This window comes from Nuphar pumila, chromosome 7, assembly GCF_984573655.1.
Source record: "Nuphar pumila chromosome 7, dmNupPumi1.hap1.1, whole genome shotgun sequence".
Taxonomy (NCBI): domain Eukaryota; kingdom Viridiplantae; phylum Streptophyta; class Magnoliopsida; order Nymphaeales; family Nymphaeaceae; genus Nuphar; species Nuphar pumila.
In genome coordinates this window covers 123,280,913-123,304,927 of record NC_143255.1, presented here as the reverse complement: position 1 = coordinate 123,304,927, position 24,015 = coordinate 123,280,913, and the positions used below count along the sequence as shown (strand labels likewise).

Here is a 24,015-nt window from a genome sequence, read left to right as displayed (position 1 = left end):
ATTGAATCAGAAAGATAAAGACAGGTGAAAAGGAAGTTTTGGAAATGAGGCAGGTAGAGCTATTATCAGAACTAAGGTATTTTTGTATCTATAAGTGCCAATCTTGATTTCATGTCATGGACTTGAATAATTATGTAACATAAATCTATGATAGCACATGTTTCATCATAACTGCATTTTGCTCTTTTTGACTTCAGGTTCACATTCAGGCCATACACCAACGAACTTTGTTCCATGAAAATTTATGCTACTGAGGCTTCAAAATCAATTTTTTTTACATCAGACAAGGTTCAAGATTTTCTCATCGCCATGGACTGGAGTCTCATAACCACTGATAGTTAGCCAGCCTATAGGCCACTTCACTCATTCCGGAGAGATTTTCTCAGAAGCACCAATAGTCCCCTTGAACTTGTGGATAACTCATGCAAGGCAGCAAATACATGTTCCCTTGGACAAGGATTCAAGTGTCCAAACCCTCCTCAAGACATCTTTAGGCGTCATGCTTGAAACCTTTTTCATTCTCTTGCTAGCTGGCCCTCCCTAAACTTTTCATTTTAATTAATTCCTAAAAGTATTTCTAGATGAAAAAGATACAACCTTGCAATGACTTCATCAGGATCAATAGTTGAAAGCTCTGTGCCAGTGAACTGTCTCTTCTATGGTAAACTGGTAATATTTGATTACACAATGGCAAAAGAAGAAAAGGGCAAAAGGCCATTGAAATATCGAGGGAGAAATATAATGAAATGTTATGGCAGCAGGTTCTCCATATCATGGAGGGCACAGAGTTCCTGCATTCTCAATGTGAGGATAACAGACTAAAAGAACCAAACTTACTTCATGTGCAATCAACTGTGAGATTGCATACATGAAGTACATATGGTGACATTACAGAATATCTATTTTTGCAAAGCATTACAATGCATACGAACTTACGAAGTCATCAGATTTCCATTGCATATGAAACTATGATGAATGGCATGAGGGCCATCTGTCACAAAAGATCAGCTCTAAAGAGCATGATGTCTGGCAGTACTGTAAAGATATTTTATTTACTGCAAAAGTTACCAGTTTCATTTTTTTTGGAAGAAGACAGCATTACAAGCTACATCGCTCATAGATAGAAAATACATGCGGTAATGTGAAGTAAATAATTTTAACACCTAATAGTGACTCTATAGGATTCATGCATATCTAGGAAATATAAGCCATAAAGTATTTGAACATAATAATTATTGTAAGATGATTTGTCTTCATTTTTAAGAGACACGCATACATTACACTTGGGTCGACGTGCAGCGACAACAGGCGATGTCTCTGTCAGACCATAACCATTCTGCAACTTAATCCCAATTGCCTGTCAACAGTGCGATAAATAATCAAATAAAAGATAAAGTTCAGTATAATTTCTATATGAACTCAAATTATGCTAACCTCAAAAAACTTGTCCACATGCAAAGGTAAGCTTCCACCACCACTTATACCAGCCTGCAAGATTTCATGACAAGCTCCACCATTTATCACAGTTTACACATCATTTCATGCAACTACTATAAATCAAGCAAAACAGCTGCAACAAAACAATTTTCCTAACAAGGCATAAAAATGGTAAACCAGATGAAAAACATAAAACATGGTAAACCAAACCTTAGATATTCCAACTGTTGACTGAATTTTACCATAGACAAGCTTCATAGCAAGCATATGCAAAGGACACAATAATGCGCTAATAACTCCAGCCCATAGCCACACCAACATGGGAGGAAAACTAGATTGCTGATTCTGCATCTTAGGCAGGACTTTTCCCTACAAGACAAATCAAATGTGTTTTTACTTACCCTATCCAACATAATATATTATCGTGCATAATAATCAATTATAGCTGCTTGCATGTGTTGGCAGACAATTCAAAAGACTTCCATCAAAGAAAAGTGCATATAAAAGGTTGGTACAAGTAGAACAAGCTTTAGTGTGGTACAAAAGAAGAATGGATAGCTAGCTGAAGAAAAGACAAAGCTTCTGGTCAACCACTAACCTCAAATATTCTTTTAAACTCCATGTACATCAAGCTTATCCTTATGAAAGTTAATGCAATAATCTTCCTTGCACTGGAGCTTGCAGATATCTGCCTATAAATTCCACTGAGACCAAATAAAAATAGTATTAGAGAATAGTTCCAAATTAACAAGAATGGAAATTATCTCATTAACCAGTTGACTGGAACCACTGAAGTGTTTATAAGATACATCCTTGATACAGAACTCTCACAACCAATGTAGGATCTGCTAAAAAACTTTAATAGATGGACTGCATTGACAAGAAACCATCTCTCTGCTTTCCCATCAATTCAACCTAGAGGTTAATTTTGTGATGCATAGAAAGACCTTGAATTGCCTAAGGCATTAATTTTACCTCATACATGTAGATTTTAAGCCAAAACTATTACAACCACAAGACTTCAACTTTAGACATAAACAGCTTACATCAGCAGGTCTGGATTTTTTCCTCTATTACTTACCAAGTCCAAAAGATAGACAGACCCTAACATAACAATTCAATACTTTTCACTAAACAAGCTGCAACAATCCCCTTCTCTACTCTAAAACTCACAAAAAATATTTAATGGAAACTAAGATCACAGGGGTTTGTTCATCCAGTGAAATTCTACTCCTAACTGGCCAAGATATGCTACAATTTTAGAACAAGAGAAGTTATACAAATTACGATTCTGAAAGCCAGAATCTTAAACACAAGTAGCAGTGCTATGAAATGCCACATATCCTCACTGAAGGCACCATTCCTTAACCCAACTATAGTCTTCTAGTAGTAAAGAGAAGGAAAAAACATGTAGGGATTTGATATATATATATATATATATATAACACAATTTCTTTCCAATAGCATGGTAGACATATATGGAACACACTTAATGAAGGAGACATCCATCCATAATCCATCAGAAGTCTTAGTCGTTGGCAGCCAAAACCTTTTCCTGACCTCTTCTTCTCACTTCTTATTCACAATGTGAACATATCAAAAGTATCCAATCACAACACAAGACCCATAGTTTCATTATGATTTTCTCGAACAATCAAATGTCCACAGTCATATCTGGTGAAAGAAACATTAGCAACTACCCATTTACACAAAATTAATAACTGACAATAGCACATCTGTCAAAGGAATCACCTGTAAAGTGTCTGATAAATAAGTGGCACAGAGATAAGGTAATGTGGTTGATACCGCTGTAAATCTTCCTACAACATTAAAGAACTAATGAACCATATAGATAAAAGTAAAAAAACAACAGAGAAGTATCTCATTGATAATTTGAGGAACATCAAGGTTGTATTCTTCATTATACAAGAAAAGAAAAAGGTTATCAATGTTATGGCCCTACAAGGCGCAAGAACCTCCGATCCAAGTATAAAGTCCACATGTATACGAAGAGTTCAAATCCTTGAGTAGAAGGTTATAAGATCTGGAAAGTAATTTAGAATGACTAGACAGGCAGAGCATCCATGTTTGCAATTGTTATATGCCTTTGTAATTGATATCACACAATGTTGGCATATGCCTGACACATTATGAAATTAACAAAAACCATCTTCAGTAATAAAAGGTAATATGCAACCAAATCAAATACATAAAGCAGTAGTGATATTGATAGGTAAGTCATTCTACGTAAAATCCAACAGAAAGGAAGCCAATAAAGTCATAGTACAGATTCATATAAGCATAACCATTTTGGTAGAATAATTAGAAAATGAAGCTTACAAGTATTTTTTTACCTCCAAACAGAGCACAAGATGTAGATTGCATTGAGAAAATTATTTTTACAAACAAATCAACCTGTCACCAAAAAAAAAAAAACTAATACGGAAAGAATAGAAGAAAAGTACCTTTAAGTTCTTTATGTTTGTGTACACTTGCTGTATCCCATGGGTAAAAATGAAATATTCACAAGCACGCTCATATGCATGCCAAGATGGAAGCATGCTCAGGAACCTGTCACCAGCTCTAGCAGGCAATATGTCCCAAAAGGTTTTTATCTGGAAGAATGTCAAAAAAGAAAAAAAATATCTTTAACAATAATTGGCTATATGCTTTAAAAAGCCATCAATATCTATATTTAAATGTGACAGATTACAGTGAAATCTGACATTAAATAGGCATTCAATGACAAGCGACATACCCTAAAAATATCAATTGGGGCATTGCATAAAAACATTCTGACAATTAAAATTTTCCATTCCAGTGACAATTGACATCTAGTAAATGATTAATGCTTCTAAAATTCCAGCAGAAGAGAGAACTCCATGATTGACATTTTAACACACCAACATATGATGACTTCCCAAACCTGATGCAGGAGATTTTCATGTGTCAGCATAACCCCTTTTGGAGTGCCTGTTGTTCCACTTGTGTACATAAGAGTTGCAACATCCTTTGAATCAATGGGGCTGTATGTAAACTGCTGGCCTACAAAAGGTATGTATTTCAGATCATTGTTGTACAGCTTCACATTAGGAGATGCAAATATATCCAAATTTCATGTGAAGTAGTAAAATGAGCCTGATGGGTCTTCGTATAATCACATTTTAAAATACACCAATGTTGATATTGAAAATAAACAAGATGAAAAGGCATCAACAGGCATCAGAGGAAGATAAAAGTGTCAGAAAGATGGAAAAGAAAAAACTGTTTCTAGTGTCCCATATAATTAATAAAAGAAATAAAATGAAGTGCACAGGCAAATAACTCATTTTCAGGTAACAATTACACAATAAGCTCAAAGGCATACAGACATCTTGACCTATCATGAAGATGCTGCACAAATTCCAGCAGCATAATATGTGCATAAATTAATATTCAGTCTCAGATGGATACACACACCAAAAAAAATCTTGGCTTTTCACATTAAATACTGAAATTTGATGATTGCAAAAACTGAAAGAAGAAAATGCAACCATACAAACTGATAAAACCCTTGACCTACCACATCTCTCAGTTTATCACTCTCCTTATTCTCTCATTGAAGTTACTAACCCACCCTAAAATACCCTTATATTACAGTTTTCCACCACAAACCCATGGCAATTGATCCATAAAAGTTTTCAAATTTAAGAGTGGTCTTGGTCCAAGTTAGTTAAACCTAGACCATATATGAGAAGTTTTTTGTTCCTTATAACATTAGGAGGGTGTAGATGTGCTAGTTTTTTATTTTTCTACTTTCTTAAATGACCTTACATATGTGATCTACGTTGTGTGTTCAACAAGGAATGACTTTTTTGATCATCCGATTATGATATGTAACCAGGGTTTTGAAGGGCTTCAAAAATCAAGGACCCACAATTTTCTAGATTTTCAAGACTCAAAAGTTTTCAAGATGTTCAAAACTCAAAAAATAATGTTTTCTAATCGAATAACATGATCAAAGAGTCAATTCCTAGCAAATGGTCCATGTTGAACATATATTTAGGGTCTGGTACATACCTCAAAACATCCAAAACTAAGTCATCCACACCCTCCCAACATTAGGAGGAACTATATATATCAGGGGTATTTTGGTCATTTTCTCTACTGTAATAGGGACGGGCTAGTAGAGGCTGTTTTTTTTTGCTTTTTTTTTATTTTTATTTTTATTTTTTTTTTGTTTTTTGTTTTTTGTTTTTTGTTTTTTGTTTTTTGTTTTACAGTCAGTATGACTGTTGGGGTAGTCCAACTAGCTGTTGGACTGTGGACTGTTCCGAACAGTCATATTTACGATTGTTGTTGGACTGCCTCCCTTCATTGTTGCTTGGCTCTATAAATAGGGTCATTCTCTCTATTGTAATGCATGCTTGTCTAAGCATTTTGTGGATTAATACAATCAAATTTTTTTATTTTTGGCTCTCTTGTGAAGTGTTATTGTGTATCTCCTTTGCGGGAGAGTATTTGGTCCATTAGTGACCACTTTGTGTTTGTGATTTCTTGTAGCCCTTAGTGGCCACTATTGTAGTTTTGTTTATTTCATTTCAAAGATACCACTTATCTTTTCAAATAAAAATATGATTTCCTGGATTTTCTATCCACAACGCCACATAGTGCTTAGGGGGGGCAATGCCTACGCACTGCCTAGCACTTTTGATTATCAAGCTTTCGCTAGGCAACATAGGAATCACTTCACTAAACTAGAGGTTGCTCCACTCAAATTCTCCTTAGGATAACCAACCATGCAGCCTATGCTAAGCAACATTAAAGGTTGATGATGGAAGTGGGGTCACTTGGAGAAGGCTAATTGGACTTGATTTCAGAGTAACCAATGGAGTATGGAGTTTCCCCTAGGAGCCTTGCGACCCATTTTTTTCCTTTGGCACTCCCAGACAATCATTCTTTATATCTTATCACTTCTTTGGGTCTTGGTGGTTGGGTTTGAGAAAATGCCCTTCCAAGAAGATTCTCAAAGATTGGCTAGACATAAGAGAACATATCAGATGCTTGAAAGCTCTCTGCAGCAGTTTGGAAATAAGGTCACAGAGTTTCTCAAGTAAATCATGCTAAAAAATACATATGCATTGGGTGGATGGCAGCGAAATGAAATAAGATGTGCACAATCACAATGCCAATGAAGGGCTACACAAGTGCACAAATACAATATGATTTCTAATGGACCGATAACAATCTCATAAAAGAGATATCTAAACCACAAACTTCAATAGAACACAATGTAGAAAATAATAATCTATGTATTCCCAACAAATATGCTTAGAAAAACATACCTTACATGAAGTGGTGAGGCTCTATTTATAGAGCCTCACATACAAGAAAGGGAGGCAGTCCAACAGTCGTTGGACTGCCTCCTAACAGTCAAGTTTGACTTACATATAAAAAGGCAGAAAAATAAAAATAAATAAAAAGACACTACAGTTCCTATTGGACTGTATTTTATTACATGTCATGAAATGACCAAAATACCCCTAATATGTATATTGTATAAATATACATATATCAGTTAGATACAAAATCATATACACTATTTTAACAGCTCTTATTGTACAGCTTGGAGTTGGACTGAGGGCCTAGATTGGAGTTATTTATTTGGATTGTGATAATCTACAACACATTGAACATTTATAACCTACGGAGAAGTGGTAGCTCTATGACCAGTAAATGCCTTATTAGTTGAAAAGCTTTTAAAATTCGAATCAGTAAATTAGCCCCATGTGAAATGTAAAGGCCTCAGTAAACATCCAGATAATTCAACAAAAGTATGTCACCAAACCAGTAAACAAATAATTCATGAAGCATAAAGTTATTAAAGAGTATCAATTTATTGGAAGCATCACCTTCCTTTTGTGAAACTGTTGAAGCAAAACGGCTGCTTTGTCCAATACCTGCAATTTCCTTATAAGTGAAAATTGGTACATCTCCCACCATTTGGCCATGAATAGATGATTTCTCGCCCCAAAGGAGCACAACAAATCTTAATTTTGCCTGAATACTGAAACTATAGGCGAACTTGCTGAAAAAAACTGGGTTGTCCACGACAAGTGCAACACTGATGATGAAAACAAGATCTGGTCATTATTTTCAGCTCCAACAATAAGAATTATGAATATAATCTACTAAAACAGTGTCTTTTATGAAATATGAGAACAAATGAAGACAAGCTATAACAAATGAACATTGTAAATGAAATAAGATCTCATTGTAACTACAAAGAAACTAAAATATTACAATCAACTATTGTTACATGATAAGCATGAACTAATATAATAGTGTTCCATGGATGATGATGCATATAAAGAAAAGAGACTGTCCAGCCCAAGGATGGTCCAAACTTCCCAACCCACTCTGGACTGTCTGAGTGCTTTCATAGTCCTGGGTGCATTCTCTCTCTCTCTTGGTCCGACAATGATCCACCCTCCTTACCCCTTTCCTCCACCACCAGCCTAGACACTGGTGTGGCAATTGGCCATCAAGTTGACTACTGATAGCAAGCAGCTGGTGCAAGAAAGGAGGAGGGGGGGGGGGGGGGGGAAGGGATGTCGGTGTTAAATTATGTAATCAAATTTTGTAATCCAATATATATTTTATATATAAGGTAATACATATATATAATATATGTATCTACCTATTATATATATATAATATATATTTATTTCTCTTTAGCCGTAAGGGTATTCTCATCATTTTACACATTCTTTTTTGAGAATATGTATGTAATTTTCCTTTTTGTTTTCTTTTTCTTTCCTTTTCTTTTTTTTCTTTTATTCTTTCTTTTAATTTTTTTGCTTTTAGCACATGGAGGGGCCCACCCAACATGATCGTTGGGCCATCCAATAGTTATAAACCGTTGGAGGGGTCCCAACGATCATATTGGGAGCCCCTCCATGGCCTCTCATTGTGTATAAATAGGGGTGTTCCCCCTTGAGTTTGGTATGGTTTTAGGTCAAAGCCCAAGTGTTCAATAAAGCTTATATTCATTTTTTAGTGCATTTGTGAGATTGATTGATTTGTGCTTTTGTGCACAAGTGTTCTTTATGTTCTTATTGTGCATGTGTGCACTTGTCTTTCATCAAGAATATTGGGTCTTGATTATAGTACCTTGTTGAAGATACTTTTACAGTTGGGTCATCCTAGAGGTCAGGGATGCTGAGAGAGAGAGAGTTGTCGGTGGCTGCTAGCAATCGGCTGGCGATCTTTCAGCTGTCGTCTGCCAAAAACCAGCTGCCTAGAGGGGTGGTGGGTTGCCTGGGAGGGAAAGGTGAAACGAGGGAGAAGAAAGAGGGTGGGGGACAGGGGAAGTCGTGAGTTGCATAGGTGGGAAGGAGACAGTTTGTCGCCAACCATCAGGTCGCTTAACAACCTAGCTGAAGGTAGAGGAAGGAAGAGGTGGGGGTAGGGCACAACACGAGGGGTGGAGACGGAGGGCAGGCAAGGAGATAGGACATGCCTACATCAATCTAGACTGTCAATTCACAAGCAGCTGAAAGGTCCATATTGATCAACATGGTCCCCTTGATATATATATATATATATATATATATATATATCACCTCAAGCAATGGGCACAAACACACTCTCAAGTGTTTCCAAGCAAAGTTAGCAAACTCGTCACTCAGAGTCGGATCGCCCAACCCTTTACTTGCGAGTCAACGGGTTGACTCGGTAACTCGGACGAGTTAGGACTATGCATTTTATATATATGGAAAAAATAAAAATTCATATTGTATAATCACTAAATTTAGCACATGACATAATGACTAAGCTATATAAGTATTAAACTATACATAATTGTTAATATTTATGATTTAAAAAGATATAATTCTTTATAACAAGTATTCTTTTATGAGAAATTATGCATTAAAATCACAAAATGCATGAAAAAAAAACACATAAGAGGCATGTGGATTGGCAGTCCTGAATCAGTGACCCAGTTGGGGTCCGATCTGGGTCGACTCGGGCGATTCCTGAGTCGACTCGCCAGGTTTGCCGACTATGGTTCCAAGAAACAAAAGCCACTTATGGACCAATAAATAACACACAAGATAAAAATATAATCTTTATTGAATAATAACAATGCACATAAAACGCATTACATTTGAAGGGGAAGAGACCCCATATTTATATAAAGAAATGGGAGTGAGAGGCTCCCTTTCTAGCTATGTAACACCGACACTCCACTTAAGGTGTCGTACCCGTGTCGACACGGGTACCGCCACCAAACGTAGTGCGGGTACGCCATGGATCAAGTACCGCACTGCGTAGGGTCAGGTCCAAAAAAAACTTGACCTGTTTCGGTTTCTTTTAAAGACCCCCGCGACTCACTCTCTCTCAGCTCTCTCAGCCCCTCACAGAGTCGCTCAACCCCTCACAATGCCGCTCTGCCCCTCATAGCATCGCCTCTCTCAACTCCTCGCAGTGTCGCCCTCTTTATGCAACTCAGGTACTCCTCTCCTCTTTGTCCCTCTCTCTCACCTTTGTCCCTCTTTCCATCTCTCTCTCAACTCGCCTCTCACCTCTCTCATCTCTCTCTGTCACCCTCTCAACTCGCTTCTCGCATCTCTGTCTCCCTCTCGACTCGCCCCTCACATGTTTGTCTCCCTCTCGTCACATCACCCATCTCTATGTGGTTAAAATGGATGTATTCTTTGGTGTGTGTGTGTGTGTATATATATATATATCTTAGTCAACCTAGGTTGACTAAGTTATAGTCATTGCAGGCTAGTCCAATGGCTAGAAGACTTATGTTCTTTAAACTCTCTCTCTTCTCCCTTCTTGTGTCTCTCTCTCTCTCTATATATATATATGGGTGGGTTTGTGCTTTTGTAAAGTGACAAAGTGATGGGTAGTTTCTAGGCTTTTGAGTGTTTGTAGTGAGGTTGTTTGTAATTTTGCATTTTTTTGTATTATTTAAATTTCATGCTTAATGAAATTATTCATTTTATAATTCTTATATTCCATTGTTACTTCTATGGTGAGTATGTATTCAAATACATCGTATTTTTAATTCTTGGTATTCATTCTCGAGTGCATCGGGATTCGTATCATTTTTATGACATGGTATCAGAGAGCAAGAAGGCATCGTGGTCTTGGAAAAGATTTGTATGGTATGGATTCAAGGTCCTCCCCTTTCGGTATGTATCTTTGGCCCTTTTGGTTTCATATGTATGATAGGTATTTTTATAAGATTATATTAAAATGTCCTTTTCGAAATTAGGATTTGTTGTCTTTTAATATATAAAGTATATGTTTTAGATCATGGATATGTACGTTGAAAAATTATATTTTACAAAAGTATGTGCTTTCTTATATTCTTATATGCATTTCATGTTTTTCAAAATACTGAATTTTTATGTTGTATTTCTCCCTTGAATATCTCTTAACGCATGTATATGCTTGTTCTTATGCTCATATGTGTATATATGGCTTATCTTTGAGATTTTTAGTCTATCATGATGTTTCCTTAATAATTTTAATTATGTCACCAAGCATGAATTGGTTTTGTGAACTTAATATTATGAATCTTAGAAATTCTTTGCATAGTATTGTCTTTAGTGATAACATGGATATTTTCCATGCATTTATAAGGTCCTTCTATCATTATGTGAATGTATTATTCCATATATGTTTAAGTGATATTACCTTTTTTTGAAAAATGTCTTGTTGAGTAAAAATTATTCTCAAGTTGATGGCTTGTGTATATTCTTGCAATATATTCCTAGGTATATGCCACAAGTAGTCTATATGATAACTATTGGATGGAATAATTATGATTTATCATCATGAATGCATAAAATAATTTTGAACGGATTATGCATTTGTTAGTGAATAAAGATTATATGTTTTTCATGTTGTGAGTATTTTTTTAAGCCCCTAAGTGGCTATTGTGCTTATGCCCTGTTTGTGGGTTTGTTTTTGCCTCTTGTTTGAGGTGTGTGAGTGCTTGTGCACTTTTGCAACTCTTAGAAGATTTTTGTGCATTATGGTCTTTATAAATCTTATATTTGTTTCATTGTGATAAAATTTCTTGTGCGACATATGTGGGTTCATGATTGGTGATAGTTATGCATGCTATTGAAACTCTAAATATATGGTGATTTATTTGTTCTTTGAGAATCTCTATATATGTTTTGGCCCTCTTTAATGTTGTACGTCTTTGTTGTCTCATAAGTAGACTTGTTTGTATTGACCATGCATATGATTGCATCAATTGATATCTTATTATGCATATAATTGCACTATATTCATTTTAAGGTTTCATTTACCTTTATTGGATTTGATTTGAAAATTGGTTTTTTTCAAATTGGTTCTTATACTATGTCAGATGGGTGCGGGTGCGGTGCAATTCCAAAAAATTTGGACACGGGGACTCGGCTATATATATATATATATATAACAATAAATTAACACATAAAAATTATAAATTTTAAAGCAAAAATAAAAAAAACAATTCTTAACAACACAAACTTACCAAAATATAACACATAAAGAAGCTTGTGAATGTGATAAACAACAAAACTTATCATAAATCTGCCTCATCGTCTGAATTAGAGGAAAGAACAGGATCGAGATAGTCCATGTTGAGAGTATGCAAATTATGTTCTCCCTCCAAGTCAAAATCTTCTGGATTTACCATCCCAATTCTTGGATGGCCCACAACTGCATCAAAAAATGACTATATTAGTATCTAACTTAAAACTTTGAATACAAATATTTAAATACAAACTTTGAATACAAAGAAAAAAAAGTACCTATACTCTTCTTTGGTGTGGCGAGAAATTAATCGTAGATTTGAGTGAACATAAACCAAATTCTCTGTTCTTTTACTAGTGAGTTTGTTTATTTTAATGTTGTGAATTTGAACATATGTACAATTTCTTTCACAACAAGATGATGTAGCAGGTTGGGATAACAACTTCATTGCAAGACGTTGCAAATTTGGTGTCTCTGGTCCATATGTTGCCCACCAATTAAAGGGATCTTCCCCGTCCCTTGCCACAAGTGTTGCTAAAGAATCAAATCTCCCAGTAGAAAACTTGTCAAACTCACTATTTACAACCTTAAACATGTGAGGATCATTAAAAAGTCTTCCCAAATATATCATTTTATTTCTTGATATCTCAAGATCTTCATTTGAAAAAACACGACCAACACCGGTTGTCAACCATTTTTTTACATAGTATTTTAGATTGAGAAAGTGTGCCATGCAATGCAAAGGTGTATTGTTTTTATCCCATCTTCTCACTAAAACTGAATGTACATGATTGTAAAATTCTGAATCATCAAGTGCAATATCTTTCTTCTCATGTTTAAAAATGATATTTTGAACTTTTTCAATCATATTGTGTAACGACCCCAATCCATACCCTTTAAAAATGCGGAATATTTTTTTTTTCTAAGAGTTGCGGAAACCTTCCCAGAGATCTGGGGTCCTCACAGTTCCACTTTCCATTGGATAGCCCATCCACCACAAACGAAGTTGCAATTATCATCCATATCAACCAACTAAAACTCTTTTATTAATGAGTAAGAAAATTTTAAAGACAAGGTTTTCTTCAACTGAAAGTAAAGTAACAATTGCAGAAATTAAAAGAACTAAAAGACAAAAGAAAGAGCCACGATGTCCTCTACTGAAGCTGACAAGCCCAAGTATAACTCATCCATCCCCAGATGCATGTCCAACTTCTAAAGAAACCAGGTGAGAGAAAGAACATGGATAAGATTTCATGCAGTGATTTGAGTGAGTGCAGATATAAAGTTTGCAACATTCAAATATCTATAACTACCAACAATTGCATGTGCTCACCGATCAAGAATAGTAAATCAGTATATATATCAGGAACTAAATAATTAAACCTTGCAGCATGATTTCAAGAAGTCAATCATATGTTAATACCAAATCATGTCATGATATCAAGAGTGATTCAAACATGCATGATCTAATGCATAACAGAAAAATGCATGATTATGTGCAATGAATGATTTCTTCTGTTATCTTTCATTTAAGTTTCATCCTTCCATATACATGCCCTATTAAATGCACACACCTTTAAGTTCCTCTTTTTAATTACCATGGCCCGCGGATACACCAAACGGGTACAAACCCCGAGGTCAAGTAGGTTCACAGGGTAGCTTAACACACAATTTATATTTTATTACTGGGTTCCAACTTAGCCCTCGACCGATATCAGGAAACAACACCATCCATCGGAACATTAGACCTCCACATCTAATGTCGGGGACACAAGGGACACCCCACGCCCACAAGTGCCACTTCCTTGGTACCATAAACTCATAGTTGTGACTAACACACCACTCCCGGGTAAAGTGGCGGGCTCTCCCTAAAACCGTGGCCAGGAGAAGAACCTCAATATCGGGTTCAGGGGCAACAACGCACACGGAGTTTTTGTATCCTCACAGTCTCCCCAAGACCGGATAACTAAGATTCTCATACTCCATATGAGATATCCCAGAATGTATATTACACTGTTCTTATTCATTATATTTTTATTTAATTCCATTCTTTAAGTTTGCAACACAATATGCAAAAGTAAAGTGAAAACCCGCATCCTCCCTTGCAGGGACTCATTCAGGACTTCAGCCCGTATAAACCACTAGAACAGTGTATTAATGTGCCAAACCATCTTATGTGGTTTAAGTGATGCAGTTAAAAACATATGTGAAAGAAAACCAAACCCACAGCTCTCCAGGCCGATGATGGTCCATCTAGGCCATCGATGCATCGTATGCAAAAATCATAACAACTTGCAATGTATGCAATAATACCAACATAATTCCAAATGCACATTCATTCATACCATTTTAACAATGTGCATGAGCTTCCACAGACCTATGCATGTATGACCATTCATGTGTAAGTGCTTTTATGTAATCACTTAACACACATGCATTCATCCATAGTTTCATAAGTATATGAGAATATTTATGCATGATAATTAAACATGTCTCATCATGTAGATACATAAAACCTTTCATTCATAGCATGAGTTATCATCCCCACACAAGCACATAAACCGGATCTAGAAATTTATATGTCAGGGCTGCACGCATTCACATCATGTATGTACCCCCACCAACAAACTTTGTAATCATATTAATAGTACACGACATTCAAGAGAAGCTATATCAATCATTCATAAGTAAGGAAAAGTAAACGATCTGGTGTAACCTAATACAAAATCCAATAGTCAATGTTATTGAAATCAAGTGAAGTCAATTCCTACTGTTTCAAGAAAATCAAAGCTGTGAAAGAAATTCATAATGGTGCAATAAAAATCAGTATGGCGAAAGCAGGTCATACTGTTGCAATACAGTTCAACTGTATCAAATCAGAGGATACCCGGGTATGCTAGTATAATAGGGTATGATAATAAGAATATCACAGAGTATACAATTTCTATTAACTGTTCAGCATACACCAAGGTATTCAATTGACATAACCTGTTTAGAGGCATGCTTATTAACATTAAAAGAGTATTCAATTAACAATAATTGTTCAACACCTAATAGTGTAGTCAATTAACACTAACCGATATTTATCTTAGCAAAATATACTTCTAATGATTACTAAATTTTTGAACCTAACACTATACATGATGAGGTCCCAGATGGTCATACCTTTGCATTAAGAGTTTACAACCCATTGAGTAATTGCATAAACAGATAGTACAAAGTTCAAATGTGCAGATTCAATGTTTTTCATATTAAACCTATATTCGGTATATACATATTAAAGCTCTTTGTGCTATGAAATGAAAACAAAATATGAGCCCTACACCAAGCAACAAGGAACTTGTCGTTCATACTGTCTTGCACAAGCCTGGGGTATGACCAAGATTGACTATGTTTCACAAATGAAGAAGACAGTTTCAAGATAAAAATGTTTTCTGCAAACAATATGATATATTTGCCACTTTTCTGGAATGGGCAGTAAAATCCCGGACACATTTCATCTAGTGCACTTACTGACTCCTACAACTAACATGTTCTATCGTTCATCTTGCAATCCCATAATCATGTGCATACTCATGGGAAAGTATATCTGCACTACAGCAAACATGCAATGCTAATGTACAAAAGCATTGACATGGATCCCAGTGTCCATAGTATACAAGCATCCTTGTCTTGTCTGAACAATGAAATAGTATTCGAGTACCACACAACAATCAGACAATTAAAAACCAATATAACAGCAAGGTACTCAAAAAATGCATGGCACCTTATTTAAACATGAAAGGTAAACTCTTATCAGAAACATTAACTAATTAATTAATTAAAAATAGAAACAAAACTGGATGAGATACGTGTAGATTGCCTAAATGGCTAGCCGTTGGGTAAGCCTACAAAGCATGAAATGAACCTTAGCATTTGAACTATGATCGGCATCTCAAACCCTTAATTAACATAGGAATCATACGAAGGCAACCTTTCCCTTTTTTTTTTCCTCCCATGCATATTCACGGGTACCCAACCAGGGAACCCCCAAATCGGGGTATCGATTTAGGGCTACACCCTGATTTTTCCCAAATCGGGTGCCCCGACCACTGAAAAACCCCTTTTTACCCTTTTGAAAATGAAAGACACATGCGCCGATGGGGGTTTTCGGTGGACACTACCCCAAGTCACACACACGGAATCGAATCCCTGTTCGATCCCTCACCCCATTTCCAGGAAGACCCGTACCTTTTTGAAGCTTTTCCGGCGATCGGAGGCTGAAACCACGTGGGTAAGGCCGCGGCTGACGCTCCTTGCTGCTGCCGTGACAGGAAGTCCTCGCCGTGGCATGTGGTGACTGTTGGTTGCCGCAGCTCGCCGACGACTTCCTCTCCTCCGGCGCACGCACACCGACTGAGAGAGAGAGAGGGATAGAGGGAGAGACTGAGTAGAGAGAGATGGGGGACTGAGTGAAGAGGGCGAGACCCCCCTCTCCACTCCCCCCTTTATCAGCCCCAAGCCCCCTCCTTCTTAGCCGAGATGGGGGGAGGTCGGTTACGCCCTACGTAACCCCCCCTTCCCCCCCCCTTTCCTTTCCTGTTAGGTATTATCGGGCAACCGTTATCGGGTTGCCCTTTTTATTTAAAAGGCTGTAACATGGGGCGCGGCTCGAGTCCGAACCCGGGACCCGTAACTCGGCCCCAGAAATCAAAATGGATCCATTAAGTTGGATCCAAATGGATCCAACTGTCGATCCTCGGATAAATATTTAAAAACTTAAAATTTTATTTATTTATTTATTAAATCGAGGTTTAAATCGATTAATCCTAATTACCCCCTTTATGGGTCCTGGATCTGCAATTTGGATCTAGGCCCAATTTGCCTAATTTAAAAAAATATTTTGTAACCAAAATTTCCGGGTTTTACATATTGTCCCACATTTCATAAATTCTATGAAGCATGGGTACATCTTTGTCAACTTCTCTCAACATTTCCCAAATAGGCTCTGTAAATTCAACAAAATATGTAATTTTATCCCACCAAAAATCATCACAGATGCATTTTTTGATAGCTTGAGCCTTGACATCATCTTCAGTACGATAAAAATCTCAATCTTGAACAGCCACCATCATCATCAATGCATTCTTGAGTTGCTTAATTCTTTTTATCATAACAATGAGAGAAGCAAAACGAGTTTCAACAACTTTCAGTAAATTGAGATCAGAATGCCTATTAAATATAGAAAGGGCATGATGATGGTTTACAACAAAATTTCTAATATTTCGAACATCATGCTCTATTTTCTCAATCCATAAGCATATTTCATGTGCATGTGCATCATCTTTTGATGGATTGCATATACTCTTAAGTGCCAAATTTAAACTGTGTGCTGCACAAGGAGTCCAAAAAATATGTGAATATGTATCTTCACTTGCCAAATTCATTCCTGCACGACTGCAAACTGGAGCATTGTCAGTAATGATTTGCACCACACTTTCTTCACTCACTTCTTTTATCACTTCGACAAATAATCTCTTTAAATATTCAACATTTTTATACTCTCCAGATGCATCAACAGTCTTCAAAAAGATTGGCCCATTAAGTGAGTAAGCAATGAAGTTTATCAGTGGTCGCCTTTGTATATCAGTCCACCCATCAGAAACAATCGACACTCCATGTTGTTTCCATGTAAATTTTTTGGTCTCTAACAAGTCTTCAATTCTATTTTTTTTCTTTTGCAAGAATGACTTTTTAGTTTTTCTGAACTAGGAGGCACATACCCACTCAATTTACAATTAGCCAAAGATGTAATCAATCTTTTCAGTATGGACTTCTAGCTACATTAAAAGGAATTGAGCTTGAGTAAAAGAATCGACCAATCTTTTTATCAATTTCTGCTCTTGCCATGTTTTTGAATGACATTCGTATTGTTTTATTGCTTTTCATCTTTCTTTTCTTTAAAAGCTCTTCTTGTATATCACTAGCAGTAGGAAAAGACAAATTAATCGAATCGTTTCTCATCTCTGCAATTTTCTTTTTTTCAGCTTCCTCTTATTCTTTTTTTAATTGCTTTAACATGTCTTTGTCAACCCCAGAACATGCCCTAATTCTTTGACCACGAATATGCAAAAGATGTGCTTTCACACACGTATAAGAACCTGTGATGTTTATTCACACTTTGTATATCAGTCCACCAATACACTTATTTTGAGTGTCATTATATGTAAACAAGAGATGTTTATTCACACTTTTGTATGTTTGTTTAGCCCATAAGTGACATTGTGATTATACTTTTGTTTTAGTAGCTGATACACTTATTTTTTACTATCATTATATATAGATAAGAGATGATATTTTAAATATGGTGAGTTATATGCACCCATTGATTATGCTCTTGTTCTAGTCGTTGACACACTTGTTTTAAGTGTCAATTTATATAGACAAGAGATGTTGGTTATTCACACTTTTTATGTGTTTTTTAGCCTTTTAGTGGCATTATGGCTATGTTCTTGCTCTAGTAGTTGATATACTAGATTTTTTTTTGAGGTTTGGAGGTCTAGTGAAGCGATTGTTTGTGATGGAAAAACAATTGTTGAAATATATTATTTATTATGTTATATGAGATTTTTTAAATCTCCTCATAATTTTTCTAAACTAGTTTGTTCTTATATGAGAAATGGTTATTAAAATATTTTCATGCATTTTGCATTAAATTTTAAATTTCTAAACTCGTTTGCATGTTTTGCATAAGTTTAATTAATTCTTTCTAAGTATTTGTTAATGAAGGATATATTATTTTTACCTTGTGAGTTGTTTGTGTGTTTTTCCGTGGTCCATAAGTAACCACTATCATATTAATATTTCATTGTAGCCTTTGTGGTATTTTTTTGAGATATTGTTGGCTTCATTAGTTAGTTTTTTAAGCATGTGTTAGTTGAAAGTTTTTCATTGTTATCTCTTAAAATTGGTCCACAAGTGACCTTTTTTAGTTGTATGGCTAATGTTGCTTCTAAAATAAAATTGATCTATGCGTATTTGACTTTTCTTAAATCTTTATTATCTTTCGTTGTATAAAAATGATTTGTTATTTATACTTCTTTGTGAGTTATTCCTTAATAGTATTGATAATTTTGAAAATTCATATATGTTATGCATTAATATACCTTTTGTGATAGATATATGTGTGCATGATTTTCATGAATGATTAAAGTGATTAATGACTATCATTTTTTAAATTAATAACTTTTAATAATTAATTTTTACTTTAAATGATTTTGAAAATTGTTAAATTGACTTATTAAATATTTTCTATATATTTATGTTTGTGTGCTTGGTCATCCTCTCTCCATAATATATAACTAATATAGTTATCCTTTGACTTTTTCTTATGATATATATGCGTACATTTGGGATGTTTTGTTAGCTCTATTTATAGGTTTTCAAGAATTGATGATATTGAAGATCCTCTACATAATGGAGCATATGATTGAGCACCCTCTAAAAAAATATCAAACAAAAGAACTTGATGAAGTCTATGGAGACATTTTATATAATGGGTTTCTTCTTTTGTAATTTCAAACTTTCAGTGAGTCACTCTAAGTTTGAGGGGATGTATTAATGTAAGTTTGAGGAGGGGTGTTAAGATGGATATATTCTTTGGTGTGTGTGTATATATATATATATATATATATATATATATATATTAGTCAACCTAGGTTGACTAAGTTCTAGTCATTGCAAGCTAGTGCAACAGCTAGAAGACTTCTTTCCTTTAAACTCTCTCTCTCTCTTCTTCCTTCTTGTGTCAATATATATGGGTGGGTGTGTGCCTTTGTAAAGTGAGAGAGTGATGGGTAGTTTCTAAGCTTTTGAGTGTTTGTAGTGAGGTTGTTTGTAATTTTGCATTTTTTTTGTATTATTTAAATTTCATGCTTAATGAAATTATTCATTTTATAATTCTTGTGTTTCATTGTTACTTCTATGGTGAGTATGTATTCAAATACATTGTATTTTGGGTTTTTGGTATCCATTCCAGAGTGCATCATGATTTGTGTTATTTTCATGACATATGCCTCTCTTTGTGTCCCTCTCAACTCGCCTCTCACCTCTCACATCAGAGGTCTTGCATACTCTATGAGGTTGGTAGCTGGAAGAAATAGAAGCACATGAATATGGTCAGAGGGTTCTCCATATGTTGTTTTTGTAGTTTAATTCCTATAGGATATTCAAACATATCCATGTAAGAACTGAGCACATACCTTATCTAGTCCTAGGCATAATTTGTGTTAAACCCCTTCTTATGTGATTTCCTTGGCACGATTTCATACCTTTCGATGACCTGATTCAGGCCTTCCATTCCATTTCTTCTTGCTTGAGTGTTAATAAGAGGCTCAGATCTTTGGTATCTGGCCAATGGAAAAGATCACTCACCAGAACTAACAAGTTATTTTGTTTTCCTTTTTGGACCTTTTCTCCCACTTCTATAGACTGTCCAGATTGCTAGCAGGGACTACACAAGTAGCTGGACTGAAGTCTAATATCCGTGTTACCTGCTGGAAGGGCACAAACGATCTAGAAGTCTGTACTTAATATCTCATGAATACTGTCCTCATTGACTCTGAAAAGAATTGTTGTGGATGCCTTGTCTCTGAGAATGATTCAGTCTCAAAAACAAGGAGAGTTATTCTGTTCTGTCAAAGTACCATTATTAATCACGATGAATCTGCCGCCCGACCTTGCTGCAAATGATTCAAACAAAAAGATTTGGTCTCTCAGTCCGCTTATTTAGAAAGAAGTTGGGAATTGATGAAAATTTTTCTGATATTCCATGGGACCATGCAAATGAACTTGGTGACTTTTTTCTTTTCATTCCAAAAGCTGCATACTATGTGAAACATAATGTCCTCATACTATCCACTTTATAATTTAGATTATTCAATTTATATTCAGTTTGTATTCAGTGTATATTTTCAGTTTATATTCAGATTGTTAGTTTTTTATTTTGTCATGTATGGTTTGTTGATTTATTCTTATGTGGTATTTTTGCTTTGAATTGTTTGATTGTGTAGGATGGCTGATAAAGGAAAGCAAGCTGCAAGTGCGAGTAGCAGGGCGGCAACAAGCTCAAGTTGCGCTTCTAGTGTGGCACCTGATGTTCAGCCACTGGGGGCCAGCATAACAAACTTGGGGAAATGTCCTGGAAAGGGGGGAATGTGCTATTTAGGTGTAATTTTTGTGATACAAAGTTTAGTGGATCATACACAAGAGTAAAAGCCCATCTCTTGAAGATGAAAAAACAACGTATTAGGAAGTGCACTCGCATTGATGATTCCACACTTAAGCAATTGAGGAAGGAACAAGAAAATGCTGATAAAAGAAAGGTCATGGTAGCATCAAGTTGTATTAACATACCAATATCTAGCCATAAGAGTGGTGAGGGCACATATATCATTATGAAGAGAAGGAGATTGGATGTTAGCCAAAAAACAATTGAATGCTCGTTTAATGCACGTGGAAGGGAAAAAATGGATAGAAAAGTCGGCAGATTTTTTGTTTCAAGTTTCATCCATTTAACGTAGTTAGAAATCCTTATTGGAAGGATCTAATTACCTTTTTAGCAAATTCTAACTTCGGTGGGTATGTGCCTCCCAATTCTGAGAAGTTACGAACAACCATTTTGGGAGAGGAGAGGGATAAAGTGTTGAAGTACAAAAAGTTTTCTTGGGCTGAAAGTGGTGTTTTCATAGTGTCTGATGGGTGGACTGATATATAAAGGCACCTTTTGATCAATTTCATTGCAGCTTCAATAAAAGAGCCAATGTTTTAAAAAACAATAGACACATCTGGGGAGTACAAGGATATGGAGTATATGAAAGGACTTTTTGTAGAATGCATCAACAAAATTAAAGATGACAAAGTTATTCAATTAATTACTAACAATGCACCGGTATGTAGAAAAGCTGGTATATCCGTAGAGATTGATTATCCTCACATATTTTGGACTCCTTGCATAACACATAGTTTAAATTTGGCTCTTAAGAGTATATGCAATCCACCAAGTATGGAACAAAATCCTATTGCTTACGAATTGTGTTCATGGATTGAGGGGCTAGAGAATGACATTAAGAACATTAGAAACTTTATTGTAAACCACCAAGTTGTTGAGACTCGTTTTATATTTATCATTGTTATGTTTAAAAGAATTAAAGAAGTGAAGAATGCACTATTTCAAATGGTTACTGATAGTGACTGAGTTTTTTATTGTTCTGATGATGTTGTAAAAGTCCAAGCTATTAAAAGATGCATTGTTGATGACATGTGGTGGGACAATGTCATTTATTTTCTTGAGTTCCCAGAGCCCATTTAGGAGATGTTGAGAGTTGTTGATCGAGATGTTCCTATGTTGCATAGGGTTTATGAGATGTGGGATACCATGATTGAGAAAGTGCAAAATGCAATTTTTAAACATGAAAAGAAAACTTTTGCCTTTGAAAACAGTTTTTTATGATCATGTATACAAAATATTGATAGCACGATGGGACAAAAGCAACACCCCTCTGCAGTGCATGGCTAATTAATTGAATCCAAAGTACTATAGGAAAAAAGTGTCTAGGTGAAGGTGTTGGTCGAATGCCACTACATAAGGATTCAAAGCTAGCAAGAAATAGGGTTCTTTGTTTTAATAAGATTTTTTGGGATGCTGGACAAAATACGAATGTGCATAGTGAGTATTCAAAGTTTTCTTTGGGATGATTTGATGGTTTGGAGGGGTTGATAGATAAAGATTATGATTATCCTCTTACATGGTGAGTCACATATAGATATGACTACCCTTTACTTTAACATATTGCCTTCAAGTTACTAGCACAACCTATTACATCTTCTTGTTGTGAAATAAATTGGAACACATATACACAAATTTACAACATTAAAAGAAACAAACTTACTAGCAAGCGTTCAGAAGATAGGCCCAAACTCTCTGCATATCAAAGTAAAATTTTTCAATTGACTTGCTTCCTTGACGCATACCCCTCAATTCTTAAGTGAGTTGATATTGCCTAGCCCAATTCTCTTGCTTGTAGACTTGTTTGAGATATGCCCAAGCTTCTTTAGCTTCCTGAAACTTGGAGTGGTTTATAGTTATTCTCTGTTCTATTGAACCTGATATCCAAGCCTTAACCCTTGCATTATTTATAACTCTTTCATCTATAACTTTGTCAAAATCAGCATTAATACGCTTGGGTTTCACCTTTGAGCCATTCAAGTACCCCTAAGCCTTTTTCCAACTATTACGGTTGTCATAAAATCAACCCAATAAGTGTAATTTGTCTCATCCAGCTTTACTGGAACAATCTAAATTTCTTCTTTCTCCATACTTCAGACAAACCCCCAACAAAAAAATATAGTGTTGCACAAGAAAGCAATAACAGAAAACCAATATACAAAACGTACAACAATACCCAAACACAAACTTCACCTAAAGTCTCCACACTATCTCCAATATCAACAAAAAAATATAGTGTTGCACAAGAAAGCAATAACAGAAAACCAATATACAAAACGTACAACAATACCCAAACACAAGCTTCACCTAAAGTCTCCACACTATCTCCAATATGCAAGTATTAATGCCAAAATCATATAAAAAACACATCACACAGACAAAAATCAACTAAGGCTGGGCGATAGGATGGCCAAACACCTCTAACACCAATATGCTGCAATAACTCAGCTACATCAGTCAAAACAAGGTGTAACAATAGAAACACTGTTACCGCCACCAATAGGAATGTCAAAAACACTAAGAAACTCTTCCAAATCACCACATCAGCCCCTCAAACCACTTTCAACAACCTTCTAGGGTGAAAACTACCTAATTACACTTTTTTTAAGTGGTACAAAACCATCAATCTGGTCACCAAGATCCAAAAAACACGATAACCCTGTTACTGCTACAAAAAGGAACCCCCAAAACACGTTAAATCTGCTCCAAATCGCAATATCAAACCACCATACCACTTCTAAAAGCTTCATAGGGCAAAAACGACCAGATTACAACCCTTTTAAGGGATC

The 24,015-nt window shown here is 35.6% G+C and overlaps 1 protein-coding gene across 1 annotated transcript in view; it reads right to left on the bottom strand.

Moving 5' to 3' along the window:
* AAE16 (AMP-dependent synthetase and ligase family protein) overlaps positions 1–24,015 on the bottom strand; it is a 50,083-nt gene that overhangs the window by 5,626 nt on the left and 20,442 nt on the right. The window contains exons 5-12 of the mRNA XM_090015040.1: positions 7,329–7,540; positions 4,364–4,482; positions 3,903–4,052; positions 3,190–3,257; positions 2,036–2,141; positions 1,648–1,806; positions 1,435–1,488; positions 1,277–1,357 (exon numbers count right to left, since the gene is read on the bottom strand). Of these exons, the coding sequence (XP_089871166.1) occupies positions 1,277–1,357; positions 1,435–1,488; positions 1,648–1,806; positions 2,036–2,141; positions 3,190–3,257; positions 3,903–4,052; positions 4,364–4,482; positions 7,329–7,540 (949 nt within the window). The remainder of the gene's footprint in view (positions 1–1,276; positions 1,358–1,434; positions 1,489–1,647; positions 1,807–2,035; positions 2,142–3,189; positions 3,258–3,902; positions 4,053–4,363; positions 4,483–7,328; positions 7,541–24,015) is intronic.